At 39.5% G+C, this 24,142-nt stretch overlaps 1 protein-coding gene across 1 annotated transcript in view; it reads right to left on the bottom strand.

Annotated features, from left to right (window-relative positions):
- hip1 (huntingtin interacting protein 1) overlaps nt 1–24,142 on the bottom strand; it is a 68,617-nt gene that overhangs the window by 27,609 nt on the left and 16,866 nt on the right. Inside the window, exons 2-7 of the mRNA XM_047390708.1 lie at nt 7,572–7,635; nt 5,548–5,690; nt 5,367–5,423; nt 3,900–3,980; nt 2,537–2,613; nt 755–816 (exon numbers count right to left, since the gene is read on the bottom strand). Of these exons, the coding sequence (XP_047246664.1) occupies nt 755–816; nt 2,537–2,613; nt 3,900–3,980; nt 5,367–5,423; nt 5,548–5,690; nt 7,572–7,635 (484 nt within the window). The remainder of the gene's footprint in view (nt 1–754; nt 817–2,536; nt 2,614–3,899; nt 3,981–5,366; nt 5,424–5,547; nt 5,691–7,571; nt 7,636–24,142) is intronic.

Here is a 24,142-nt window from a genome sequence, read left to right as displayed (position 1 = left end):
TGGCAGAAATGTTTACAGTGGTGTTAGATATGGATCTGCAAAAATCAGAGGATGATGGATGGATACATGGAAAGACAAAGATGGTTGACTGGCTGCTGGCAGGACAAACGAACAGATGGATAGATGGACATAAAAATGGACATACTAATGCATAGACAGGTGGATGGATGGATGGATGGATGGATCGAGGGATGGATGAACGAAGGGCATCCTCATCCAGATATGGAAAACACTCATGAAATTCCAGACTTTTCCAGAGATACTTTATTTGATCATGGAAGAAATAAATCCCTCTAAAAAAGCCAAATCAAAGCCAAACGAGAAGAATGACCAGTGTAAGCTTTTGCAGCTAATCAGTTTGCTTAGAAAGGTGGAGGAGAAGGCTGCTCCATAATATCATGAGGACAAGTAATAAGCAGCTTGATAAATAGAAAGCAGAATGTAATTTCCTCCTCATCTTTTATGGCTGGAGGCTAAATTTCTCCTGAGCTCCTGGTTACATCCTTGCAGTCCATTTTTAACTGGTTTTGCAGACATTAACCTCAGGTGACTCAGCCAGACAACAAAAGGGCCGCAGCCCAGCTCGGAGGTGATTTCAAAGTTCCACATTTGTCTATTTCCGTTCACCACTGTGTACAGTACACGTATCAGCCAGACTCTGTACTTCCTGTCTGTCAGAGGACGCTCACACACAGTGTGTGTGAGCGTACCCAAGACAGGCACAGCTGGGTCTATAGAGAGCAGAATAACTCACCACCAAGGAAGAGGTTGAGCTCACACTCCAGGTAGTCGAACATCTCCACTGTGAGCTGGAAGCTGGAGAAGAAAAAGGTTGAAATTTATGCCAATTGCACTGCTTTAATACACATAACATTACAACTGACAAGTTCCTTGTCTCTGATTTACACATTTTATTAAAAATAACAAAGCTGACTTACATTCTGCCAATTAACTGGTTCAGTCATCTTTAAATAAGCAGAGTAATTCACTTTTGTTCCTGAATAAAACAATTTCTTCTTTACCGATTCCAGCTAACAATTTTTGCAAACAACTGACCCCCCTGATTCAGATTTCAGAGCCACGACTGAAACCATAAAACGGCGCTCAGACAACAATTCTGAGTGCTACTCTGTAGGACAGGACATGTTAAAAAAGAAACATATGAAAATAAAATAAAACATAGATTATTCATTCATTTCTGGCTAAATTAAAATGTATCGATTTGTTTGGATTTTCATATCTTTGAGGGTTCCCCATTTTTCACTGGAAACCTAAAACTAAAGCACTACAACTTACTGGAGAAAAATAATTACAGTACATCTTCTTTATAAGCCAGCGCTGATCTCTTATAAATACTGCAATGATAACAATAATCTTCTTTCAAACTATATAAAAAATTAAATAATTTGTTACAGGGTAAAAACATGAGGAATAACTGATGTGAAAATAAGGGTCTTGTTAACGAAGTGAGTTTTAATCTAAATGTACAACAAATTAAGGTTTGATTATTATTGTCATGGAGACAGAATCTGTCCCAAATTGATGTATAATTCAATTAATGAAACAATTTTGATGTTATTTTTGCTTTTCATTTTGTTTATAAAAAAAGGTGCAGCCATTTATGGTTAAATGGCTGTAACAAAGTAACTAATAAATGTAGTAATTATAATACATGTATGCTTCTGTCATCAGATTTGGGTCTTTAATTTCTTTACGAGCTACTGAAGTTAATTTCTGTATGTTCTTTATGTGTTCAACAAATATCATATCATCTATCATATTTGATTCCCAGGTCAATCTCAGTTAAAAAAAAATTTGAACCTTAAACTCAGGGTTCACCAGGTGACATCCAGCCACCAGTCAGAAAAAAAACGTTAATGTTAATTTGCATAAAGTAACAACCCTCTCTTTTGGAGTTAATAGGGTGGGATTTTTTTCTTGTGCATAATTAGTAATTAGTGTCTGTGCACACCTCGCATCTTGATAATCATAATATTTATTCTTACCCATTTATAGATTTATTTAAAACTGTCGCATCTGACCTTAGGTCTAATGAGGCAAGGTCATTTATAAATACATGTTAAAGTGCCACTGAAACCATGGGTTTACTGATCAACTGCTACATTTATGAATCTTAATATTTTCTTTTCTCGCTGCTATCAGTGTATTATGTAAAATAATTAGCTTTAGTTCTGCTGGGGCCTGAGCAGGGATAGATTTATGTTGCTGTTGCTGCGTGCAAAAACAGTTGAGGTAAAATGAGTGGAACATGGTGTAGAAGTGGAACAACAGATTTAACTCAGATGTAGAACCAAATCACTTTCCCAAAACTGCTGACAAGTGCTTTCCTTTTCCCAGGAATCCTCTGGGAATATTAGGAAATTCAACTATTAAAGCAGACACACTGCCTTTTGTTAAAATCCAAAAGGTTTAGCGCTGTAATCCAGATCTGAATAAGAACTAAATCAGAAGTTTTATTCCAGTTTTTTGGTTGTATATTAGAGGGACAGGAGCAGAAGCAGCACCCTGCACTCACAAATTGTTGACGTCATTCTCTCCCGCCTCATCGAGCTGCCTGTTCGACATCTGCAGGTTGCCGGGGAAACGAGGGTTCTGAAACAGAACAGGACGGAACCGAGCTTTAAACTCAAACCACAAACTTCAGATATCCTGGCATCAGAATCCGATACCTTTGCCTATAAATGTTTTTGTTAAAGGGTTAAATTGTCTCTTTCTACACATGTGATAAAGTCCTCCGTGCTGCTTCTGCACAACTTCTGTTCTGAACTCATGCAAAAGTTTTGATTAAAAACAAAATTTTTTAATAGTAAATTGTTAGAAATAGAAATTGTTCTTAATACAATAACGTCATATTTGAAAACACCAGTAGAATAAAAAAAAACTAAAGATTAGGGGGAAAAAAAATTGTTCAAAAACAGAAAAACATTTTAGCTACAAGCCAAAGAACAAGAAGTTCCTAAAATATAAATTATAAAAAGCAGAGATACACCAGCACTGGAAATGGAGAAATGTTATAAGGGCTGTTTCAAAACAGTCTTTTTCCAGTCTGTGAATACACTAAACACACCACTCTTCGCTGTGGGCGTCGTTACTGAATGAAGAAGACTCAAAGGGTATTTTTCGTAAGAGTGAGGTGTTTAAAATTGACGGCATATAATCACAGGGATGTAAAAAACTATTTAGAAGAAAACCATTTTCATGTGGAGACATATTGTATCTGCAAGTCATCCAGGCTGCAAGAGAGCACGACTTTTAGCAGATAACAGGAAGGCTGAATGGAAGCCTCTGGACAACGGCGGTGAAAAGACCAACAAGGACCAAAGGGACCCCACAGACATTTGGAATATTTAAAGCCACCAGCTTCAGTTTATGAAACAATGACCTCATAAGCATTATTTCTATTGATGATGCATAATGATGAATTTATCAGAATGCTTAAGAGCCCTTTGTCAATTTATTTAGTCATGGCAATAGGAGTGTCAGGTTACGTTTTTCAGCCCACAAAGATGCAGCTGGACAATGCATCAAAAGCCCATGGCTCAACATGCATGATGGCATAGAGATATATGACAACATTTATAAAAACCTGCCGACAGAAATGGGAATTAAGCAGTTTGGATGGCAGAGAGTCATATTACTGCCCTTAACCATGGCTAAAAATCAACTTCCAGTCTTCATCAGGAAAGAAACCTGCAGAAGCCACTTCTCTTGCCACCTCAGCCGTCATCAAAGTGCTACATTACAGGTTTTTCAAAACCTATTAACGAGCAAGCTAGAATTTCCTCAGCCCTGGAGTCAAAAAAGTAGGAGGGTCTGGAACAAAGATAACAAGCGAAGAGGGAGGCTGCTGCTTGGTTTTTTAGGCCAGGAGGACTCACTTTAATGTGGAACTCCATTTTGGTGATGAGCAGTTTGAGGTAGATGCTGCACAGCTTTCCATATCCTTCACTCAGATGGCCCTGAGGGGGAGAGACGACAAAGAAAGAGAAATAATCAAAGGCAGAAGTAACCATTTCATCTAGTGCACTAAGGAGTTAGCTGGACACTAAAAAATACATATATATATATATATATTTTATATGAACTATTTAAACAATGTGGATGTATATTTTGCCATAACTGGAAAGCCCGGGAGCAACAGCTAAGTATCCTCAACTATGTGGCTCGTCACTTCCTTTTTTTCCTTTCTGCCTGGGAGAGTGTGAGAGTGAAACAACCGGAAACATGATGCTGCAACCAAACTTCCTGTAACCTCCTGCCTGGTGACATCAGCAGAAACTGAGCCAGTACTGAATGTCAAGGCCTCCACCCAGTTTGCTGGTTCTCAACATTGCTCTGTAAGTGAGGAGGGACAATTTGCGGCCAAAAGGATTTCACTTCAAACAAGTTTACACAATCAACTAACAATTTAATCAGAGGTGTCGTGGTCGATGCTCTGAACTGACTCTCACTCTTAGATCAATGCAAATGTTATTATTAGAGAATGTCATCTAAATAACGGCACTCCTGCAATAATGTTTAATGCTTTAGCTCTGATGGCTTACAAAAGGGTTAACTGCTGAAGATGCAGCTCTCCAGGCATCTGTAAATGTCAGCGTGTTAACCACAACATGAGGGTGCTCTGATCATTATAATTAGGTCAGGCTCAGTCAGATAGAATAAAGAGAGTCTGTGAACACAACTGTTGCAGCAGATTTTCCTTTGGGTTTAGATCTGGACTTTGACTGGGCCATCCTAACATATGACTATGCTTTGATCTAAACAACTCCAGCTCTATGGAGTTGTTTAGATGTTCATGTATGTTCATCTTCCCATCAACTCTGAGCAGCTTCCCTGCTAAAGACCTACATCCCACAGCAGGATGCTACCTCCTCTATGTTTTACAGTGGGAATGTTGTGTTCAGGGTGATGAGCAGTGTAATGTTTTCTGCCACACACAGCATTTCGCAAATAGGCCAGAAATCTTAATTTTGCTCTAGTTACTGGCTGCTGTTTTTCTGTATTAAAAGCAAGAAATGTTTCAGTTCCCTACAAGCAGCTGGTGACTAAGTACATTATTTTAAATAGTGTCTGAAACATTTAGGCAAATGAATTTCTTTGCTGCGGCCTCTCTTTACAAAAATGTACAGTGTAAAGAAAACGGGCAAATAGAGGTCAAAAGTAAAATAAACTCTCGAGCTTTTTAGTTGCTCTGCTTAAGACCAGGAACAGAGAAATACATTTCTTCTTTTATGATTAGGAGGATTGAAATGTATATTTCTGGGTCCAATCACTAAGCGTGTTTTTTAAAGATGAAAAATACTCAGCAGACATGATTAAATACCATCGTCAGTGTTCTTACTTACCCACATCCTGCTCATATCAGCCAGATCTGCCTTGTTCCTCATGGAGTCCTTTATCACCTGCGGGTGGAAACGAAGACAGGAGGTCAGACAGATTTGAAAGAACCAGTCGTTGCTTTAAAAACAGTCAAAAGACAGAAACCACCGATGTTCTCCATGACGTCTGAGGGCCATCTTTACTTACGTTGGGGTGTCCGTCCCGCAGCAGCTTGTGGAAGACGTGGCAGAACTTCCAGCAGAGCACCGCGTTGCTGGAGAGAGGAAGCCGGTTGACGGCAGCCCAGAAAGTGTGGGCGCCCTTCTCATGATGGGTCCCCAAGATGCAGGGTAGGAGCACAGGTTAAGGAGCGCTGGGTCACTTGATATGGTGGTTATTCTATTAGTGCTAGTTTGACTCATAATAAATGTTACATTTGATCAGGATATTTTCTTTGTTTTGACTTGTCCTACCATCTACTCCTCTGAAGGCAGTTTAAGGTAATAAAAAAAGCTTCATTATCAATGTAAGTCTAGTCCTTTGTCTTTTGTACCCAATAGCAAGATACTGACAGTTTCGATTAGGTGATTAGACTTTGTTCACAAATCAAACAATAAATTTGGTATTCTGTTATGAAGTTTATTTTAACTCTAAACTAGGTATACCTTCTTTTCATAGATGGTACACCTGGCTAAGCAATTCTCTGTTTAATTGCTATTCTTTGACAGAGTAATCACCTGCTGTAATTAACGTTATGTGATACTTCCCACTGAAAGTACCGATTTATCACCTCTGTTAACCATTCCTTTCCTGGACAGATTCAATAACTGACCAATAGCCATCAAGAAAGTATTCCTAGCTCAGAGCTTGCGTTTTTATTCATTTCTTTCCTGGACACCGTCATTGACAGGATCTTTTAGTTGTTTAAATCAAGGTGATGACTAGACTTAGTCTTTAGTTTTCTTTTACATGGAAAGTACTGTTAGTGGTGTGGTTATAAAATTAATTTGTTGAAGCATCAAGATGCAGATATATGACACCAAATTGATAAAAAAAACACACAAAAAAAACACTGGAGGGTCGAAGAGGACCCTCAATTTTCTTACCCATAGAAGGTACACCTGGCTCAGTCTTGCGTTGTTTCTGTGTCCCCGGCATGTTCTATCAACCCCAAGCCAGACACAGGTGATGGCTGCTTATACTAACCCGGGCTCTGCTGAAGGTTTCTTCATCTTAAAATGGAGGTGTTCCTTTCGACTGTTGCCGCATGCTTGCCCAGGAGGAGGAATTGCCGGGAGGTGAACTACCGATTGCAATCAGCCAGGTTCCCTTAGACCAATGATCTGCGACCTAAGGCTCCGGAGCCACAAAAGATTCTTTACACCTTCCACAATGGCTCTTAATAACTTTGGCTTAAACAGATAAGGAACCAACTAATGTTTTTCAATTGATATATATTAACAAATACAGGTTTTATCTGTTTTTCTTTTTTTTTTTGTGAATAACTGCAATGAATTTTCACAACCGAATGACACTAACCAGTAATAGATTTTAGATCACTTCTTTGTCATTAGGTCAAAAACCATGTGCTTTTACTTTTTACATCATTTTCCTCAAATATAACTTTTTTCATCCTTTCTTTGCAAATAAAAAATATTTCTTTGTTATATTAAAACCTAAAAATAGAAACAAGTGGTGTTAGTTAAAAAATACAAAAAATCCCATAGTAGATATTTATCAAAAATTATACGGTGTCTTTTTTCAAAAGGTCGTGAAAAATTTGCAACCCTAAACACATTTTATTTAGCTGGTGATAATGGATCTTTGCATTGTAAATGCTGCACACGTCTGCTATAGACAGATTCACCAGTTTGCATTTTATGATCAAATCAATCTGATTGTATTTTAGTGCATTTTGAAATAAATTGGATGGCATCTAATTTTCTGTCAATAGGATTGGAGTTTACTGAATGAACTGGATTGATCTGAACTGAATTTGGACAGGACTGAATTCTGTAGAACTGAATATGAACTGGATCTTTAACATGTCAGTAAGCTCCATTTGCTAAATGTACCTTTTGTGTCTTTTATGACTGAATCATCTGTGCAGCAGAGCCACATGAACTAGATGGGGTCACACAGAGTTTGTTGTTTTGCACTAATGTAACCCTCTGCACACATGTCAAAATAAACACAGCTCTTCTCTTCATACACAAACAATATGAGGATATTCCTAGCATGCTTCTCTTTGACAGCAACCTCCTGTGTGTTGATGGCCTTGTTGATGCTGACAGCCTGCAAAGAAAGGAGACAAAAGGAAATCAGCCGACAGATTTTTCACTGAGAAAAGTTGACGTCCTTCCACAACGAAAAACAGCTTTTAAAGAACACTTTTCTAGAAATGCTTTGGGAATAGGAGGCAGTAGAGATTTTTCAAAAAAGGCTGATTGACCCATTTTCTGCAGCGTTAGTATTCAAGGCAGCAGCTCTGAAGCCTCAGCTTCACGCTGATTTGAAGTAGCTTCACAGACTAAAGAAAACTGCGCCTTCACATCTACCCTAATCTGTCAAACCATGCAGAAACAGTCTCTAAATTAAATTATGGAGACGTGACAGAGGATCTGCATAAGGTCACAACATTGAATGTGTCTTCTAATCTTTTTGTTTGCCAATTATAGGATTTGACAACAGCAAACAAACAAAGGAAAGATGCTGCCAGCAACATTTCCTGTGTGCAACTCTTTAGGAAACAGCTTACTTGTAAGCAGGCAGACTTAATGAGATGTCAACAACAGTGAACCATGTGTGAATGAGCATCTCCGCGCTGTGAAATCTACTAGCTAGGTCTCAAACAAGAAGCCTCTCCTAGTTCAGTTGAAATTTAAACCTCATCCACCTAATTTGGGAGAAGAACTGTGTCCAGAGTTCAGGTTTCCTCCCAACTCTGACAGACAAACATAGTTATGACTGATACCAAACTATAGTCTGTGTCATGCTGAAGCCTCGGACATCGGCTGCAAGTCTTTCATGATGACAGACAAAAACAGAGCTACCAGTAGATTTTAAAGGCAGAGAGACACCAATCAATTGGCCAATCTTTCATTGATTGGCTCTGACTGATGATCCGCATGTCAAATACATGTCCATCTGTCCCTTTTGTCCAAGTCATTAAATGTTTTGTACAAATCATTAAATGGATCAAATATAAAAATTCCCACTATTTTTATTCTAAAAACAGCATAATCATTAAGTGAAAACAAAAAAAACAAAAAAAAATCAGACAGAGGTTATGAACCCATGCTATGAAACATAAACGGGGATGATCTGTTGATTCTCTAATTTCTGTTGGATTTAAACTTTATCAAAAAACTTGCAGAACATGTTTTAAATGATCTTATGTGTTATAGTTCTTTGAAAAAAAGAAGAAGAAAAAAACCAAAATCAAAACGGCAGGTCAAACCTCTAAAAGCAAACCAGAAACTGGTACTGGCCAGAAACTGGTGTAGACATGGTAGGATTCATCACTCCCCTGAGACATAGTGCAATGGTACAAAGCTAATCGATAAGACATCTTTCTTAGATGCTTAGATAATCAATTAAAGGTAACTTTAAAGTCAAACAAATATGATTAGAAATACAAGCCAATAGGAACGTCTTACATTCATATTTTGCATATTCTTATTAGAGGTTGTACCGCACTATCTGTGAAAATGATGTAATACAATAGTCAAAGTCCAAATAGATAGTTGCTATCATCACTTCTTTAGCACAAGGCAGCCATGTTGTGCTCTAATGTCGAGGTTAGGAAGAAACAGTCCGAGTTCAATATAACAAAAAGATGGGATAAACGGCCCAAACCAACTAAACAGTTAAAAGCCATGAATTAATCTACATGTCCTGTTTTTCTTGGCCATGATTGTATTGCATTTTATTTTACATTCCATCCCCAATCTAAATCTGATGCTAATGGCTTCTTTTGCTGTATTAATGGACTGTAACTTAAGCAAATCTTCCTGTTCAGAAAATATCAATCTAGGTTGATCGCAGGGGCCAAAAGATGATGTAATCTGGACTGAAAGGGTGCTGACCTCAAAACAAGCCTCTGCTTCTAAAATAACAATTTCAAGCTGGACCGTAATTTGTAGCTGTCCTAATGTCTTCTGGACAAAGTAACAGACGAGACAAAGATTGAACTGTTTGGTAACGGTTAGGCTTTCTCAGAGCACCGGTGATGGTAGCATCTTGCTTTGAGTGAAAATACCTTCAGATTCTGTAACTTCACCTCAAGTCAACAGCCACATGGTTGAACTGGGAGCTCCCCCAGGACAATGATCCCAAACACACATCTGAGCTAGTTTTGTAATGGACCAAGCAGGCCTCCATGAAGATTCTGGAAGATGTGTGCACTAAGCTTAAAAGCCCAGTCGGTGCCTAGAAACCAACCGATTTAAATGAGCTGAGGAAGATTGTTTAAACATCCAGCTAGAATAATACCAGGAGCTTGTTAATGGCTACAAAACATGCAGTTTCTCTGCAGCTTAACATTGGGCATTTCAAAACAGATCAGTAATGTTGTACGTATATTTTTGAACCTGTTTGGATTAGAGAAAATCCATAATAAATTCAAAGATGCACTGAATTCTTGGTTTTAAAAGATCAATGCAGTTCTATGTTGTATAATCGCTTCGTCCCCAAAAGCTCAAAGTTAATAAGGCCCATGATGAGTGTACATAAATCTCTGACCAGGTCTGTAAATGTGGACCACAAACATAATATGGATGTGTTGAGCTGGGATTTGCGTGGGATGTCACATGACCCACTTCTAAAGAAGTGAACCATATACACCCAAGTGATTTACTATTTTATAACCGACTGTAATAATATCAAACTGCATCAATCGCCTAAAAATAGATGGACATGCTCAGGCTCCATACATCCTAACACTTCCTTAGATAAAACACCATCAATGGCTTAAATTTAACAACTCATCGAGATTTATCTCAATATTCCCACTTAGGGATGCCTTAGACAAGCAAAAAAGATGATATGAAGACCTAAACAAGCCCTAAAAGGTTTTGTAAAGTTAAATGTCTGTGCTGTTTGACAGTTTTGGACTATTGCTTCAGAACAAGGTGTATTCCAGCAGCATCTGGTTGACATTTTACTTCACAGATGACAGGAAAAAAAAAAAACACTCAACCGGTCCTTCAATCTCATCTGAGTCAAACCACCAAATTCTAGTGTCTGCTAAAATAAAGCCAAACATATACCGTGTCACTGGCATGGTGCTGTGTACTACGAGTGGGTCGGTTCGGGTTCAACAGAATGTAAGATCCTGTTTCATAACCTTCCTTCCCACAGAGTCTGCTCCTCCTCTTCCAGTATGCGAGCTGTTAGGACTGGAAGTTCACTGTTGAGGAGTCACTGAGAAGGAAGAGGAGGGGAGGGATGGGAAAGAGCCAGAGACGAAGGGAAGAGGAAAGCAGGAAGAGCATGGAAGCATGGGGTGCTTGGTGTTTCTCAAAATAAGTCAAACAAAACCCAGTAAAATGTTGAAGGGAAAAATAAACAGCTAAAATGTGCTTTATTTACACAACTTCAATTAAAAAAGCTTTATCATCAACAGCTCCTGTCCTAGCAAACCAACAATAGGTTACACCTTCAACACACTCTACGACTGACCAACACATCCTCAAGCAAATCTAATTTAAGTGAAATTCAGAATAAGTCACAGGCGTGATTCACTGGTGCAGATGCAGCGCGAGGAGCGGAGGAATTCAGGACCAAGCTGGTGTTGCCCACACCTACCCCACTCTGAACTTCACACCACCCAGATGACCGAGCACATCAATCCTTAGACATGGTTGGTGTTCAAACATGAGCAGCTGTCCTGCTGCAGGTCTGTGTGTTAGTCAGTGCAGTGCAGGCTGAAAACCAACAGTATTAGCAACTTCCTGTTCCAGGGCGTGCAGAAGAAAGAAGGCTGGTTAGAAACCTTCAGAGCGTTTCCTCTAAGTAAAACCACAAAGAGAAAGGTCACATAAAGTTGAATTAAGCCAACTGGGTTATGAAAACAACTACTTATTGTTTCGTTACAAAAATCTTTTAACAAAGCCATCCCAAAGATAAGTCGCTTGTCTTACACACATCTCTGTCCCTACAGTACAGATTGTTTGTCCTGTATTTTTCTGTATTGTCCTGTGATAGACTGGCACTCCAAGTTTTTACCTTAACCACCTTCCTGCTAGAGCAACTGTCAAAATTTCATCCTTTTCCCTTCTACGGTTTCTAAAGTTCTTTGTCATTTTTAAGGCAAATATTTTAAGCATAAATACAAAACTCGACTGACTGAAAAGCAGATATTTTTGCACTTCTCAGGCTTTAAATATGAAACCTTTAAAGAACCCCAGACTGAAAGAAAGAAGGACGGACAAAAGGGACAGATGGACCTTTTTAGATAGCAGGATGCATAACAAAATAAAGAAAACATTTTTTTTCAATTTTTACCCAGATCTGGAACTTCAAATCCCATACCTTATAAGAGAAAAACTTGTCAAAACCGGGGAGGTGATATTTACTCATCAGGGGCCTCATGTACAAGTGTGCTTACGCACAAAAACCTTACAGCACAATACAACGCAGCATGTACAAAAATTAACGTTGCGCAAAAGTGTGTGGAAATCCACGCAAACTTTTGACCTGCCGTGAAAATGTGCAGAGGCCAAGCAAACTCTTACAATCGACAATAACAAACTAAACTACAACTCCCCTAAATACACTGAAATATGACTCCACACCCTTAGTCAGATGTAAACTGTAAAACTCCCTCTGTTTCTGTCACCTGTAGATGGAAATGCTCATCGGTCTGTGTGCTAAGGAGCATAAAATGCATGTGAATCATCTAAGGGGCACTTTCATTCCAACTGAAAAAGAAAACTGTGTCAGATCAGCAGATTAATTCCTAACAAGTCAGGTTTGAAGATTCCTGAGGTGGACAAGCTGGAGACAATCACACGTCCATAAATAGATGCATAAACTTCGGCGGAAATGTGGAACAATGGCAGCTTTTGCACAGCCAGAGGACATCTCCAATGGAAGAAGTCTGAGGGAGCGTTTTATTCAGAGATTGTACTGATCTGCTGGTACATGATGATACATGCTCATCAGCCGGTTTAATCTGCCCAGGGCAATTATCTTTGAGCTCTGCACGAAGCTGGCCTCAGTGTTACAGAGGGAGACCAGGAGGAATTGTGCGTTGCAGGTGCCAGTTCAAGTTCTCACTACGCTGCAGTCCTTTACTGGAGCTTTCCAGAGGGAGCTGACAGAGAGTTTGGGTATTGACCAGTCATCTCTGAGCCGTGCCATGCCAGCCATATCATTATTAGCCTCATCCGTATGTTGCTCAGATATATATTAAATTCCTTTAAATTGCGGCTAAAATGGTAAACATATTGCAATTTGCTGGTTTCTCTGTGACTACTCCGAACGTCACCGTCGACAGACCCACTCTCCGTCGTTCTCCGTCAAATTACAGAACAACTCCAATTTTCTGTTCCATTCCGGTCCGTCTTGCTCCGGCCGGATCAACCAGTGTACCTCTTGCACATGCTTTCTAGGAACTTGGAGCCAACATATGTTGCATTTGAATGACAGTAATGTAGTTAATTAATATAACTTTTTCCTTAATGCCTACCCTCCCGGTATTACTTATACTGGGGGAAATACTGCCAAATGAATTTGAACTTTTTGCCTCCATCTCGGACACTGAGATCTATACTTCATATTCAGTGAATCTCCTCTTTCTTGCCTTACTGACAGCCCCCGTTGCCATGGTTATTTGGGCACGTGGTAGGTCCCTTCCAGCTATATATACTACTTTGAATATGTATTTATTGGTGGACACTGGGCGGTTCAAGTGTTTTGTACATCTGAATTTTTGTTTTGTGCGAAACAAGTTTCAGAATTTCTCCCTACCACCAACTTTTATTATGAACACTGAGCACTCTTTCATACGAGAGGCCCCAGGTGGCTAAAACCAGGCAATATTCAACAGCATGACCAGAGACTGACCTATGTGACTACCACGTTTGTATGAATGCACACAACAGAAAAGCTGCTACTAATAGCTCATCTTCAGTGCAGAAGTTTTGACTGAGCGAAGAGCATTGGCTGTTACATGTCATAAGATATGAAAAATAAAGCCAAAAGTAAAACATAGGGCATCAACATAACCAGTCCTAGTTCTATCCTTACCCCAAACTAGCAAAATAAAAGGCAGTCCTTCCCTGTGATGTTTTCTTTCTATTTTTTATTTATTATGCTTGACAATGCAGTTTTGCAGCACTTGTCAGTACAATGTATGCATTTTAATTGTCATGTGTGATAAGAAATTGAAATTTGCCAAGAAAACCAACTTATTCATCTCTATTTAAACATCTTACATATTATTAGTTTTAAAACCATGACTGGTTCTCTTTATTTTGCACATTGGCATGAAGACCTGTCGTTTCATTCACACTGTGGCCACATTTCCTTTGCTCTCTCAATGAAGGAAGTTAGTTGTATGTCATTTCCTGTAAAGAGGGACCATATTTTATGCTGTCACTTGTACAACGGTCACTGTACTGAAGGGGGTCAATAATGTTGAGCCTGAATTTTCTACTTTCAAGCGGCTCACATTCCAGAATAAATGTCTACATTTATATTTTTTGATGCTGCTTTAATAAATTCACTTTTCTTCCATTTGTTCCTTCTGTCACCCACACACCAAACAAACCAAGGGATGATTGAGCAAACACCAGTGCAAATCGTTCCCACAAGAGAATGACCCAATTAGCCCACAGTGAGACTCTGTACTTGGTGTTTGGGTTGAATGGGAGTGCCAGCTGCTCGAGACTCCTGGCGTTGGATGAGCTGACTCCCTGGCATCAATGGCCTCTAAGCTACCAGTGGTGCAGCCGCACACAGCAGCCGATTAGGTTCAATGATGTGAAATTAAACCAGAGGTTCGATTTGTAGGGTCTATAAGAAGATAACTGTGGACCTGTATCTACGTCATCGTATCCACAAGAAGGATGTTTCTTCCCTTTACACCTCTTTATTTACCTCTGCATTTCTAATCAGCTTTCAATCCATTCCTCGCCAGCTGAGCACAGAAAACCTTGTTGCCTCTCAGTATCTAGAAACATCTTTTGACACAGCTTTGCTCTCCAACAAAGTGTTATTGATACAGTGCTGAAAGCATGTTAAGTTTGCCCGAGCCCTCTATTGGATCAGAAAAAAAGAGCCTGCATTGATATGTTGATCGCAGCCTGACCGTGTCCACTGAAAGGCCCGCGCTCAGAGGAAAGAGGAAGCATCCTTTGCCTGCAAAATCAAACAGCCTTCACTTGTTGACTCACGTCCCCATCCACCGCTTCGCTCTATCGACAAAAGCATTCCTTTGTGGAAATGTGATTTTCCACGTTAGTCCTACATACAGCACAGTTAAAAAGCATTTTCCCCATTTCAGAATTCTTCTGCTTTGGCTTTTTTTTTGTCACACTTAAATGTTTCAGATGATCAGTTTATATTACCAGATAAAGATAATCTGAGAAAATACAAAATGTAGTTTTTAACAATAATTGCATTTATTAAAAGTGGAAAAGCTATCCAAACCAACCTGGCCCAATGAGAAGAAGCTATTGTTAAAGCAGGGGATAATTCATTTCACTAGCCACTCCCAGGCCTGACTACATTCATACCTATAGAATCACAAAAGCAAATAAATAGCGCCCATCTGACAGCATGAAGTTGGCTAAAAGAACGCAAAGAGCAACACATCAAGTCCCAGTCTGTAGAAATTTAAGAAAAGAGAAACAAACTTTTTGATGTCTATCAGTTTTTAAAGGGTGACAAATTCACTAAGGCCTCTGGGCTACAATTAACCACAATAAGAGCCTTTATCTATAAATGCAGAAAACATGGAACCGCGGTGAACCTTCTAGGGAAGGGCTGGCTTACCAAAATTACTTTAAGAGTGCATCAAAAACTCATCCAGGAGGTCACAAAGGAACCCAGGACAACATCTAAAGTGCTGCAGACCTCACTTGGTTCAGTTAAGCTCAGTGTTAATAATTTAATAAGAGACAGACAGGGCAAAAATGGCGTCCATGGGAGAGCTTTTAGCGAAAAAGCACAGCTGATCAAAACGAACAATAAGGCCCACTTCTCACCAGTTAAAAAACAACTTGATATTGTGGATTTCCAAGACTTTTGGGAACATATTCTGACAACTAAGAAGACAAAAAGGGAAACTCTTTCAAAAGGTGTGCATCTGGTGTATCTAAAATAGTATTTCAGAAAAAGAAGATCTTATGGATGGTCAAACATAGTGGTGGTAGTGTGATGGGGCAGCTTTGCTACTTCAGGACCTGAATGACTTGCTGTAATTGATTGAACACTACATTTTTCTCTCTGCCAGAAAATCCTGAAGCTGAAAATCCAGCCATCAGTTTCTGACCTGATGCTCAAGTGCCTTTGAGTTAGGAAGAATGTCCCAAAAACACTAAATGAAGGCTTTAGTGAGATCTTAGTTGGATTTTTTTCTGCACTTTGACTAGACCACTCCAAAACCTTCCTGTCGTTTTTCTGAGCCATTCAGAGGCACATTTGAGTTATGTAGCAGGAGAACAGTCCACCAGGAGGTGCTCTAAAAACTTTACCTGAACTAAAACAATTCTGCAAAGCTATATAAGTTATTGCAATCACTTCATGACAGTTGTTGGCACCATGGGTGGCCAGTTATTAGGTGTGAGGGGACAATTAGTTTTCCACATAGAACCAGGTTGGTTTGAATAGCTTTTCTCCTTACAAACTGAAATCCTCATATGAAAAACTGCATTTTTTATTTATTTAAAACAGGTTATTTTTTTCTGATTTTAAAATGAGACAAAAAAGCAAAAACAGAAAGTAATCTGTTCCATTACTGTAAATATACATCATGCTAAGGTCCAGTTATCTTTCTGACACTGCTGTGGCACAGTTTATTTCAACAATAAGGAGTGACCCCTAATGTCCCAATCAGGAGAAAATACTTCATAGATAGAAACGAGAAAAGGAAGAGCCAACACTGACACACATTTGCATAGATTTCAATTCACAAAGGGGTGGGGGCGGCCTCCTGAGAGATCCGGATAATGTTCTGTTGTAGGGAAGTGAAACATCGTAAAAATAGAACTCTGATCATCAGTGAGAAGCGCTGAGTAAAGAGTTTCGCACTAATAATGGATAGTGCAGTTAGTTCATTCTTACTAAATGTCGTAATTTGAGTCCAATTGTAATACTAAGGTTGGAGATGTCAAAGTGTTAGTCTCAAGATCCTTAATAATGCATGACAAAGAGGCGACTCAGTCCTTATGGTGTCCACAGTCATTAGGTTCACTAACTTCGGTCAAATTACAGCTTGCTTTAAATGTACTGATATGACATATCTTCTTCAACAGATGGAGGATTCAGAGCAGAACTGCCATTTCCCAGAGTCTTAGAGATTAATTGCATCAACTTTGCCACTGATTTTAAGTCCTTGGGTGTACACGGATATCCAAAAAAAAGATATGCTATTAAAAACCACAGCAAATTTAACATTGGCTGCATGTAATTAGTTACATGCTATATTTGTTTGTGTTTCTTACGACTGTACTTCCTGTAAACCTCTCTTCTTCTGCTGACATAAATATATACAAGCAGCAATGTCTTAAGCTGCAGACTGCAGGCTCTAACAAACCACACAGTTATTTGCTGTAATAAAATAAACTTTCCTAAAGTACTTGTGTTACTCTACAAGGAGCAGGAAGGCAAAAAGATAAAAGTACTTGAAAATGTCTCAAATTAGCAGGAGTTAATTCAGTTTTGCTTAGGATTGGGCATCGATTCTCGAGACAATTTTTGATTCCTTTTTTTTTGATACACTTGCAAATAAATAATATGCAAAGGAGGGTGCACTAAGAGTGTTACAATAGAGAGTGGCGACACTCCCATAGACTTCTATAGAAAGAATGGGATGTGGAAGTCACGTGGGTCATGCAGCTGCAGATGGTTCCAAACAGTGCCACAGCAGTTCAATCATTGAACGCAAATCATTCTCTGTGTTTCTGAATTATTTTCTCGGGTAAGTTGATTAAGCATTTTTTGCCATTGTGAAGTGTTAGCTGACTCCGAACCAAATAATTTAACAGTGATGTTTCATAGAGCCAGTTTTAGTTAATTAATCGTGTTAACTAGCTAGTTTTATTTTAACTGCACCTAGCTTAATAGCATGATGGGTCTTGACGGGTTTAAACAGGTCTATTTCAGACTGTCTAATTCAGCTTTTTAAAATATTCAGCACTGTTTGAAATAGTCAGTCAGTCAGTCATTTTCTACCGCTTATTCCATAGTGGGTCGCGGGGGAGCTGGTACCTATCTCCAGCAGTCTATGGGTGAGAGGCAGGGTACAACCTGGACAGGTCGCCAGTCCATTGCGGGGCAACACAAACAACCATGCATACACTCATTCATACACCTAAGGGCAATTTAGATTGACCAATTAACCAAACAGGCATGTCTTTGAACTGTGGGAGGAAGCCGGAGTACCCAGTGAGAACCCACGCATGCACGGGGAGAACATGCAAACTCCATGCAGAAAGACCCCCGGCTGGGAATCGAACCCAGGACCTTCTTGCTGCAAGGCAACAGTGCTATTTCACTGAACTGCTGAAGCATGTTTCATACACAAGGAAACAAGATGGCATTTTCAGGTCCTGCAAAAAATAATAAGTAGAGCATAAGAACTATAACCTTCACAAAGCTGGTGTTTACTACATGACGGCTTGTATTTGTTTTATATCATTCATTTAGCATTTGTAATCATGCAGTCAAGTTGAAATTAGAATCTCTATATCAAGACAGAACCAGAAAAGAAGTATTATTAACAATATAATGTCAGCAACAATAATCATTCAACTATTAGAGGTAACACTGCAGGCAATGGTTTCCAGCTACCTGTTTGACCTATCTTAAGTCCACAGAAGAGTGTAATCATGTCTTAGATTAATTGAATGGCTTTGCTGTACTCTTCCATCTTGTGCCTGCTTAGTGGCATCACAGGGTGGCGAGATGATATGAGATCGAACCAGTGGTCCACCTGCTCCAGAAACCAGGCTGTTGTCAGGTTAGAGGTAGGTCGCTGCTCCATGTATTTCAAACCTGCACTTGCTGACTTGCTAAAAACATTCATTGCGGGCCCCACCTTCATTTTGTCAAAATGACTGAGCTGAAGGGTTTTTTTGTGGCAGGTTTGGAGCAATTTTTAATGGCAGTCCTTCCTTAAAAATCTACCAAATCTTTCAAGGGACCACTTGAAACTTCATTGTGTGGGAGTTTCTCTTTTTCTACTATCTCAGATGAAATTGTACATGTCTGTCCACGAACAAGGGCACTCTTCAAATTCTTCACCAGATGTGAGACATCTGGCATCAAGTACAGCCTTTTGTCTGGTCTTACTGGGGATGGACATATGTTTTGTTGTGGCCCACTCCAAAAGCCTGCCACAGTTTAGTTTTTTAGGGAAGCCATACATTCTGATCCATTTCTCAGACCGATTGATGAATCCAAATACCTATAAAGGGTTTATTTAAAAATACATTTTTAAACATATAAAAACTTGTATAAAACCAAAAATATATTGATATGTATAATTACACTGTAAAACTTTCTCTTGTTATACCCTCAACATCTTAATTAGCATTTTTAATTTTCTTTCTATTATTTCCTTTTTATTTACATTTTATCACTTTTTTCAGTATTCAGTACTGCAGCTGTGACAGATTGTTTCTGAGGCATCTGAACTGGTGCTTTTGTGGTTTTCAGGGAGGTCAACAAATGTGGTGGTTACTGCTGTCAATGATGCCGAGGATGAACCCTCATTAGGACTTCAGCACGTTGTCCAAATTTGATCAGATATTGGCGTGGATATAACGACTAAACAGTATAAATTGTAGTAAAAGTACTTCTTTATTAAAGCTTGTTTACATTTTACATAATATTGCATAATAAAATGTTTGGGTTTTTTTGCACATTTGACACACACTTATTTTGTCATGGATTTAACCAGAAACAATTCTATTTAAATCAACATTTTAATCAATTATCAATCAATCAATTTACAATAGTTGTCAGGCTAGATGCACAATCAGCTGGGTTATAGATACATATTTCCTCCAAGTCATTTAAAACTTTAAAATAATTTCAATCAGCTCTGCCATTCAGCTCATTTTCCATCTGATACCCGTCAGCGAGAAGCGATTGAATGACATCTACACATGGGGTGGTTTGGGAATATACGAGTAAACCTGGAAACAATAATATCGCAGGCTTTGTCAGATAATGTAGATCTGAAGGTAAGCTGGAGCACAGCTCTTAACCACAGGGCATCTTTAAGGGTATAGGAGGACAAGGTATAGTGTTCCCATGCTAGCATTCAGAGAACATCAGAAAGACCTTCAAAATGGATAGTATTACTCCTGTTTGGTTTACTTTATATGCATAACATTATTATAAGGACATGCTTATACTGGTCAGAATATTGTATAAACACTTATATAACTCAATAAATATCTGTTGCCTAAATGTTTTCTATGATCTGTGTGCAATCTCGTTTCCCTCTAAAATTTAGAACAGCGATACATTTCGCTGCCACTCTTCATAAAATTATTTGATAAAAATGCATAGTCAGTAAGATCATCAGTGTACATTATTGATCAATAATTACCAAGAATCACAGGGGAAATGAAAATACTGCTTTTTTTTTTTGCGTTCTGTCTCGCCGGAATCAGCTCAAACTTTCTGACAGCGCTGAGATGTTTGGAACTATTGAAGGCTACATGAACCACGTGACCGCGGGTTGGCTAGTTCAAAGAGTGTTGTCACTCTCTATCTATGCGGCACTGGGTACACGACCAACATGATTAAACACGTCTGGGTTCATGCCGTAGAAATAGGAAAGAGCCTTGTCTTTAATACGCTGCGCCAGCCTTCCTGCGGCTCGGACACTCAGCTTAGCACTGCAGCCAGAATCAGCTACGTAAATCAATAAAATGCATTTTATAACAGCATTGAAGCAGCAAATAAGTTATAATTGACCTAAAACAGTGGGTCAACTCAAATACCCAGCTAATGTTGGCCCATGTGTTTTTTCATAGACAAACAACCGGAAGTTGCTAACATTAACAAGGCAGTTAACCAGACTCTGCGATACCATAGAATCAAGGTAAAGAACCCTGGTTAACTAGCTCATTTAATCCTTGTAAACTTTTTTGATGCCGCCTCTTAAAAGAATCGGAATCGAGAAAAAAATTAAGACTCGAAACTGGAGTTGCTTAAATTCAAACGATTCCCAACCCTAATTTTGCTTAAGTCTGTGCATAAAACAAATAAGAAAAGGGTATATATTATTACTGTAATATTCGACAGGTTATTTTATTTTTACAGCAGTTGTGTAATTATTGCTTTCCTGTTATAAATAGCATCAATCAGAGCAGGGTATACGTTTTTGGTCAACATACCATAAAAATCTCCTATTGCCCGATGCCTAGCTTTGGCACTGTTAGCTGGTATTGCCACGGATACCAATCATACGTATTTTTATGACTGTCAATAAGTACTGACAACTGTACCAAACCTAACACAAATGACTGATAAGGCTTTCTAGGTTTCTTTCCTGTTGTGAAATATTACCAACTCAGAAAATACTTTGATTTGTGAGTTTCTTGTCGGGTGCATCTCATCCATGCTTCACTTGTTTAAAGTGTGTTTCCAATAAATCTGCATTTGTAGGGTGGGACAGTCCCCTCCACTTCTCAATGTTCCTCTATCACGCAGAGAACCTGGACTGTATAAATGTACATCCAGTTCACTGATTTCACTGCCTGTTATCCTTCCAAATACTTTTTTTCTTACAGTCCAAAAGAACTGCTTGGATGCAAAACACACGGGTATTTCAAAAATGGATTTACACAGTCCTTGAAACCCACACAAGATCTAGATTTTGGTGGGAGCCCTAGCTTATAGAGAGCAGTTTGGACATCATAAGACAGAAAACAGAAAGAGAGGAAAATAAGGGTTAATCACAACCAATATCATTATCATACTATTCAACAGCGATGCAGCCCTACTCCCTTCTTACTGATGATTTTGCAAACTGACCAATCCTAGCAGGGTTTAAGAATAGGTGGGATTTTCTCCTAAATGTCACATCTGTTAAAGAATAAATCCAGCTTCTCTTTCGGGTGCTGCATGGCAGAGGGGAGAAGCTCTCAGTGAGATCTAACCAGCTGCTGCCCTGTGCAAGGTGACAAGTAAAAGGAGGCTGGGAGGAAGGAAAACAGGAAACATGAGGCGATGTGTGAATGCAGCAGCACTGTAATACTGAGGCATGGTCAATGTGACGAAGTCTCAGAGGGGTGGAGTGGCTGAAGGTGGATTGTGAAAGGAAGGTACAAGTACTCAATCAGGCTTCCTGTCTTGGCACACCCTGCACTGCCAATTTTCTGCCTGCTGAAAACGTCAATGCAACGCCGCACTAACCCGTTAACCCCCCTTTGCTAAAAGGCTTGCTCAGTCAATCCCGACAGGCAGCAGCTGAGACCGAACCCTTCACTCTGTCACATTTCATGTTCGACTCTTCCAGTCATAACCTGTCAACTTTAGTTTTAAAACAACGTCACCTTAATTGGAGTGATAGGTGGCGAACCTTGGCTTTCCATGCCCTCACCTTGACTGTCTGTGGTTTTTGAGATTGTGAATATTTTCAAACTGCTAAAAAAGCAAGGGAAAAGTATAGTATATTCCTTTCAGCCTGCTGAACCGCTGTGTGCAGCAACAGGTGGGGGAGGATCAGGGCTGCATTGCTATCCATACAACTTCTTCCCCTTCAGCACTTTCTCTGGCATCTCATGAAAAGGGACTCCAAGCTGTAGAAACCTTAACCTTTACAACTTTAATTCAGGTGACTGGCTCATGCTGAAGTGATAAAGAGCCTTCATGGCATAGAGAGATAATTAAACATTAGAAATTAGAATGCTCAGAGCAAGGTTGTAGCTCAGGGCAGACCAGGGGTCCGTGTTTTGCATGTTTTACCAGCTCAAACACAGCTGAATTACCTCCTCACTGTGTCGTCAGGTTCTGCAGAGGCTTCATAATGAACCATTCATTAGACTCAGGAGTGTTGAACCAGAGGTACATCTAAAACATGCAGGACACCGGCTCAGTTGGCAACAGTTGTTCTGTATATTCCTACCAAAGACCTGCGATTGTTCTTATGCAGTTTATTGCCATTATTCATTTCCTTCATCTGAAGGTGGGCATAGCCCATTTTAAAAGTCTGAGAACCACCGGCATAATAGGAGATTTCATTGCCTACAAATACACATTCATTTCTATGAAAACATACCAGCGACGCCGACACAGTTGATCACACAGCCAAAAATAATCACCACACAGTGAAACTCTGCACACAAACACAGAGCCCTCATCAAAACAGGATACAACACACGAAAAAAGCCTGAAGCCCGATACAAAAAAATGTATAAATAGAAACTTTTTTACCGAGATCTGATGTCTTAGTACAGGTATTTCGCTTATTAACTACTAGGGCCGCAAGAAGTTGTGATTGTCATATTGTTTAACATCAACATGATGATATATCGACTGTGATTACCCTTCAATTTCTCTACCAGCAGTTCTAATAAATGGCACCCAAAATATTTTAGCCACAATCTCACCAAATATTTCACTGCATCAAGCAGTCCCTTGTGATTGTACGCAGATTGATAATGCAATGACGATATATTGTGCAGCTCTGTAAAGAAAAATTCTACATGTTGCATCTGACAAAGATCACTTTCCTGAAAAGTTGCGTCTTTCATATTTTCCTATAGTACCATTTTCCCTGTGTGCTCACATGGACAAGGACAGACCACACCTGGGGGTAAAAATGTAAATACTTTCGAGGATCATCTTGGCAAGGGAGTAAATTCAGAAAATGTCCAAGTCTGTGTGTTTAATATCATCATCAACACAAATTGGGATGCATTTAGTTTTGCCATCCTTTCAGGATGTTAAAACCACCAGTCACTCCGGAAATATTCAGCTGCCTAGCTTCTGAGCCCAACAAAAGGAGCTCCTTGCTTTCCATCGAGCATCCTCTGGCCCATTAATATCAGCGTTCTGTGATTTAGATAAGCCCAGTGGGATAATGACGTCTGCTAAGAGCCTAGTAAGAAAAGCTTGAAAGGACAGAACCCCAGGCTGTTTGGTGGGTGTAACCTCAGCGCACTGGGCTGCTGTTGCTAAGGGCAGAGGTGGAGGGCCACAGCTGGTCAAAGACACACAGCCATATGCTAAAGTAGGGGCTCAGCCCCCCACCGTGGCAGTTTACATGCCTTTTCTAACAGGACAGCTCTCTGCAGGCGAGTGTGAAGGAGACGGAAAGAGTGTAGCTACAAAGTTCCATCTTCTGCAGGACGGGGGACATAAAGAAACATCATAAAGGGGACATCTGTGAAGATTTACTCAGTCCACAACTTCCTCATTGCTAAAAACATCACAGGGTTCATCTGTGTGTGTTGGAGTCCAAATTCTCCTGCAGAGCCCAAAAAAACCTGTGAATTGGTCTGACAACCATTAAAAACATTTCTGGAGCAGACTGACTGTTATTTAGGCAAAACCAGGCTGAGAACTGCCAGCCCAGTTTGTTAGGTCTGTTCAAGAAATGTTTTGATGCATC

This window comes from Girardinichthys multiradiatus, chromosome 18, assembly GCF_021462225.1.
Source record: "Girardinichthys multiradiatus isolate DD_20200921_A chromosome 18, DD_fGirMul_XY1, whole genome shotgun sequence".
Lineage (NCBI taxonomy): Eukaryota > Metazoa > Chordata > Actinopteri > Cyprinodontiformes > Goodeidae > Girardinichthys > Girardinichthys multiradiatus.
The sequence above is the reverse complement of the archived record's forward strand: the minus strand, read 5'-3'. Positions and strand labels throughout refer to the sequence as shown.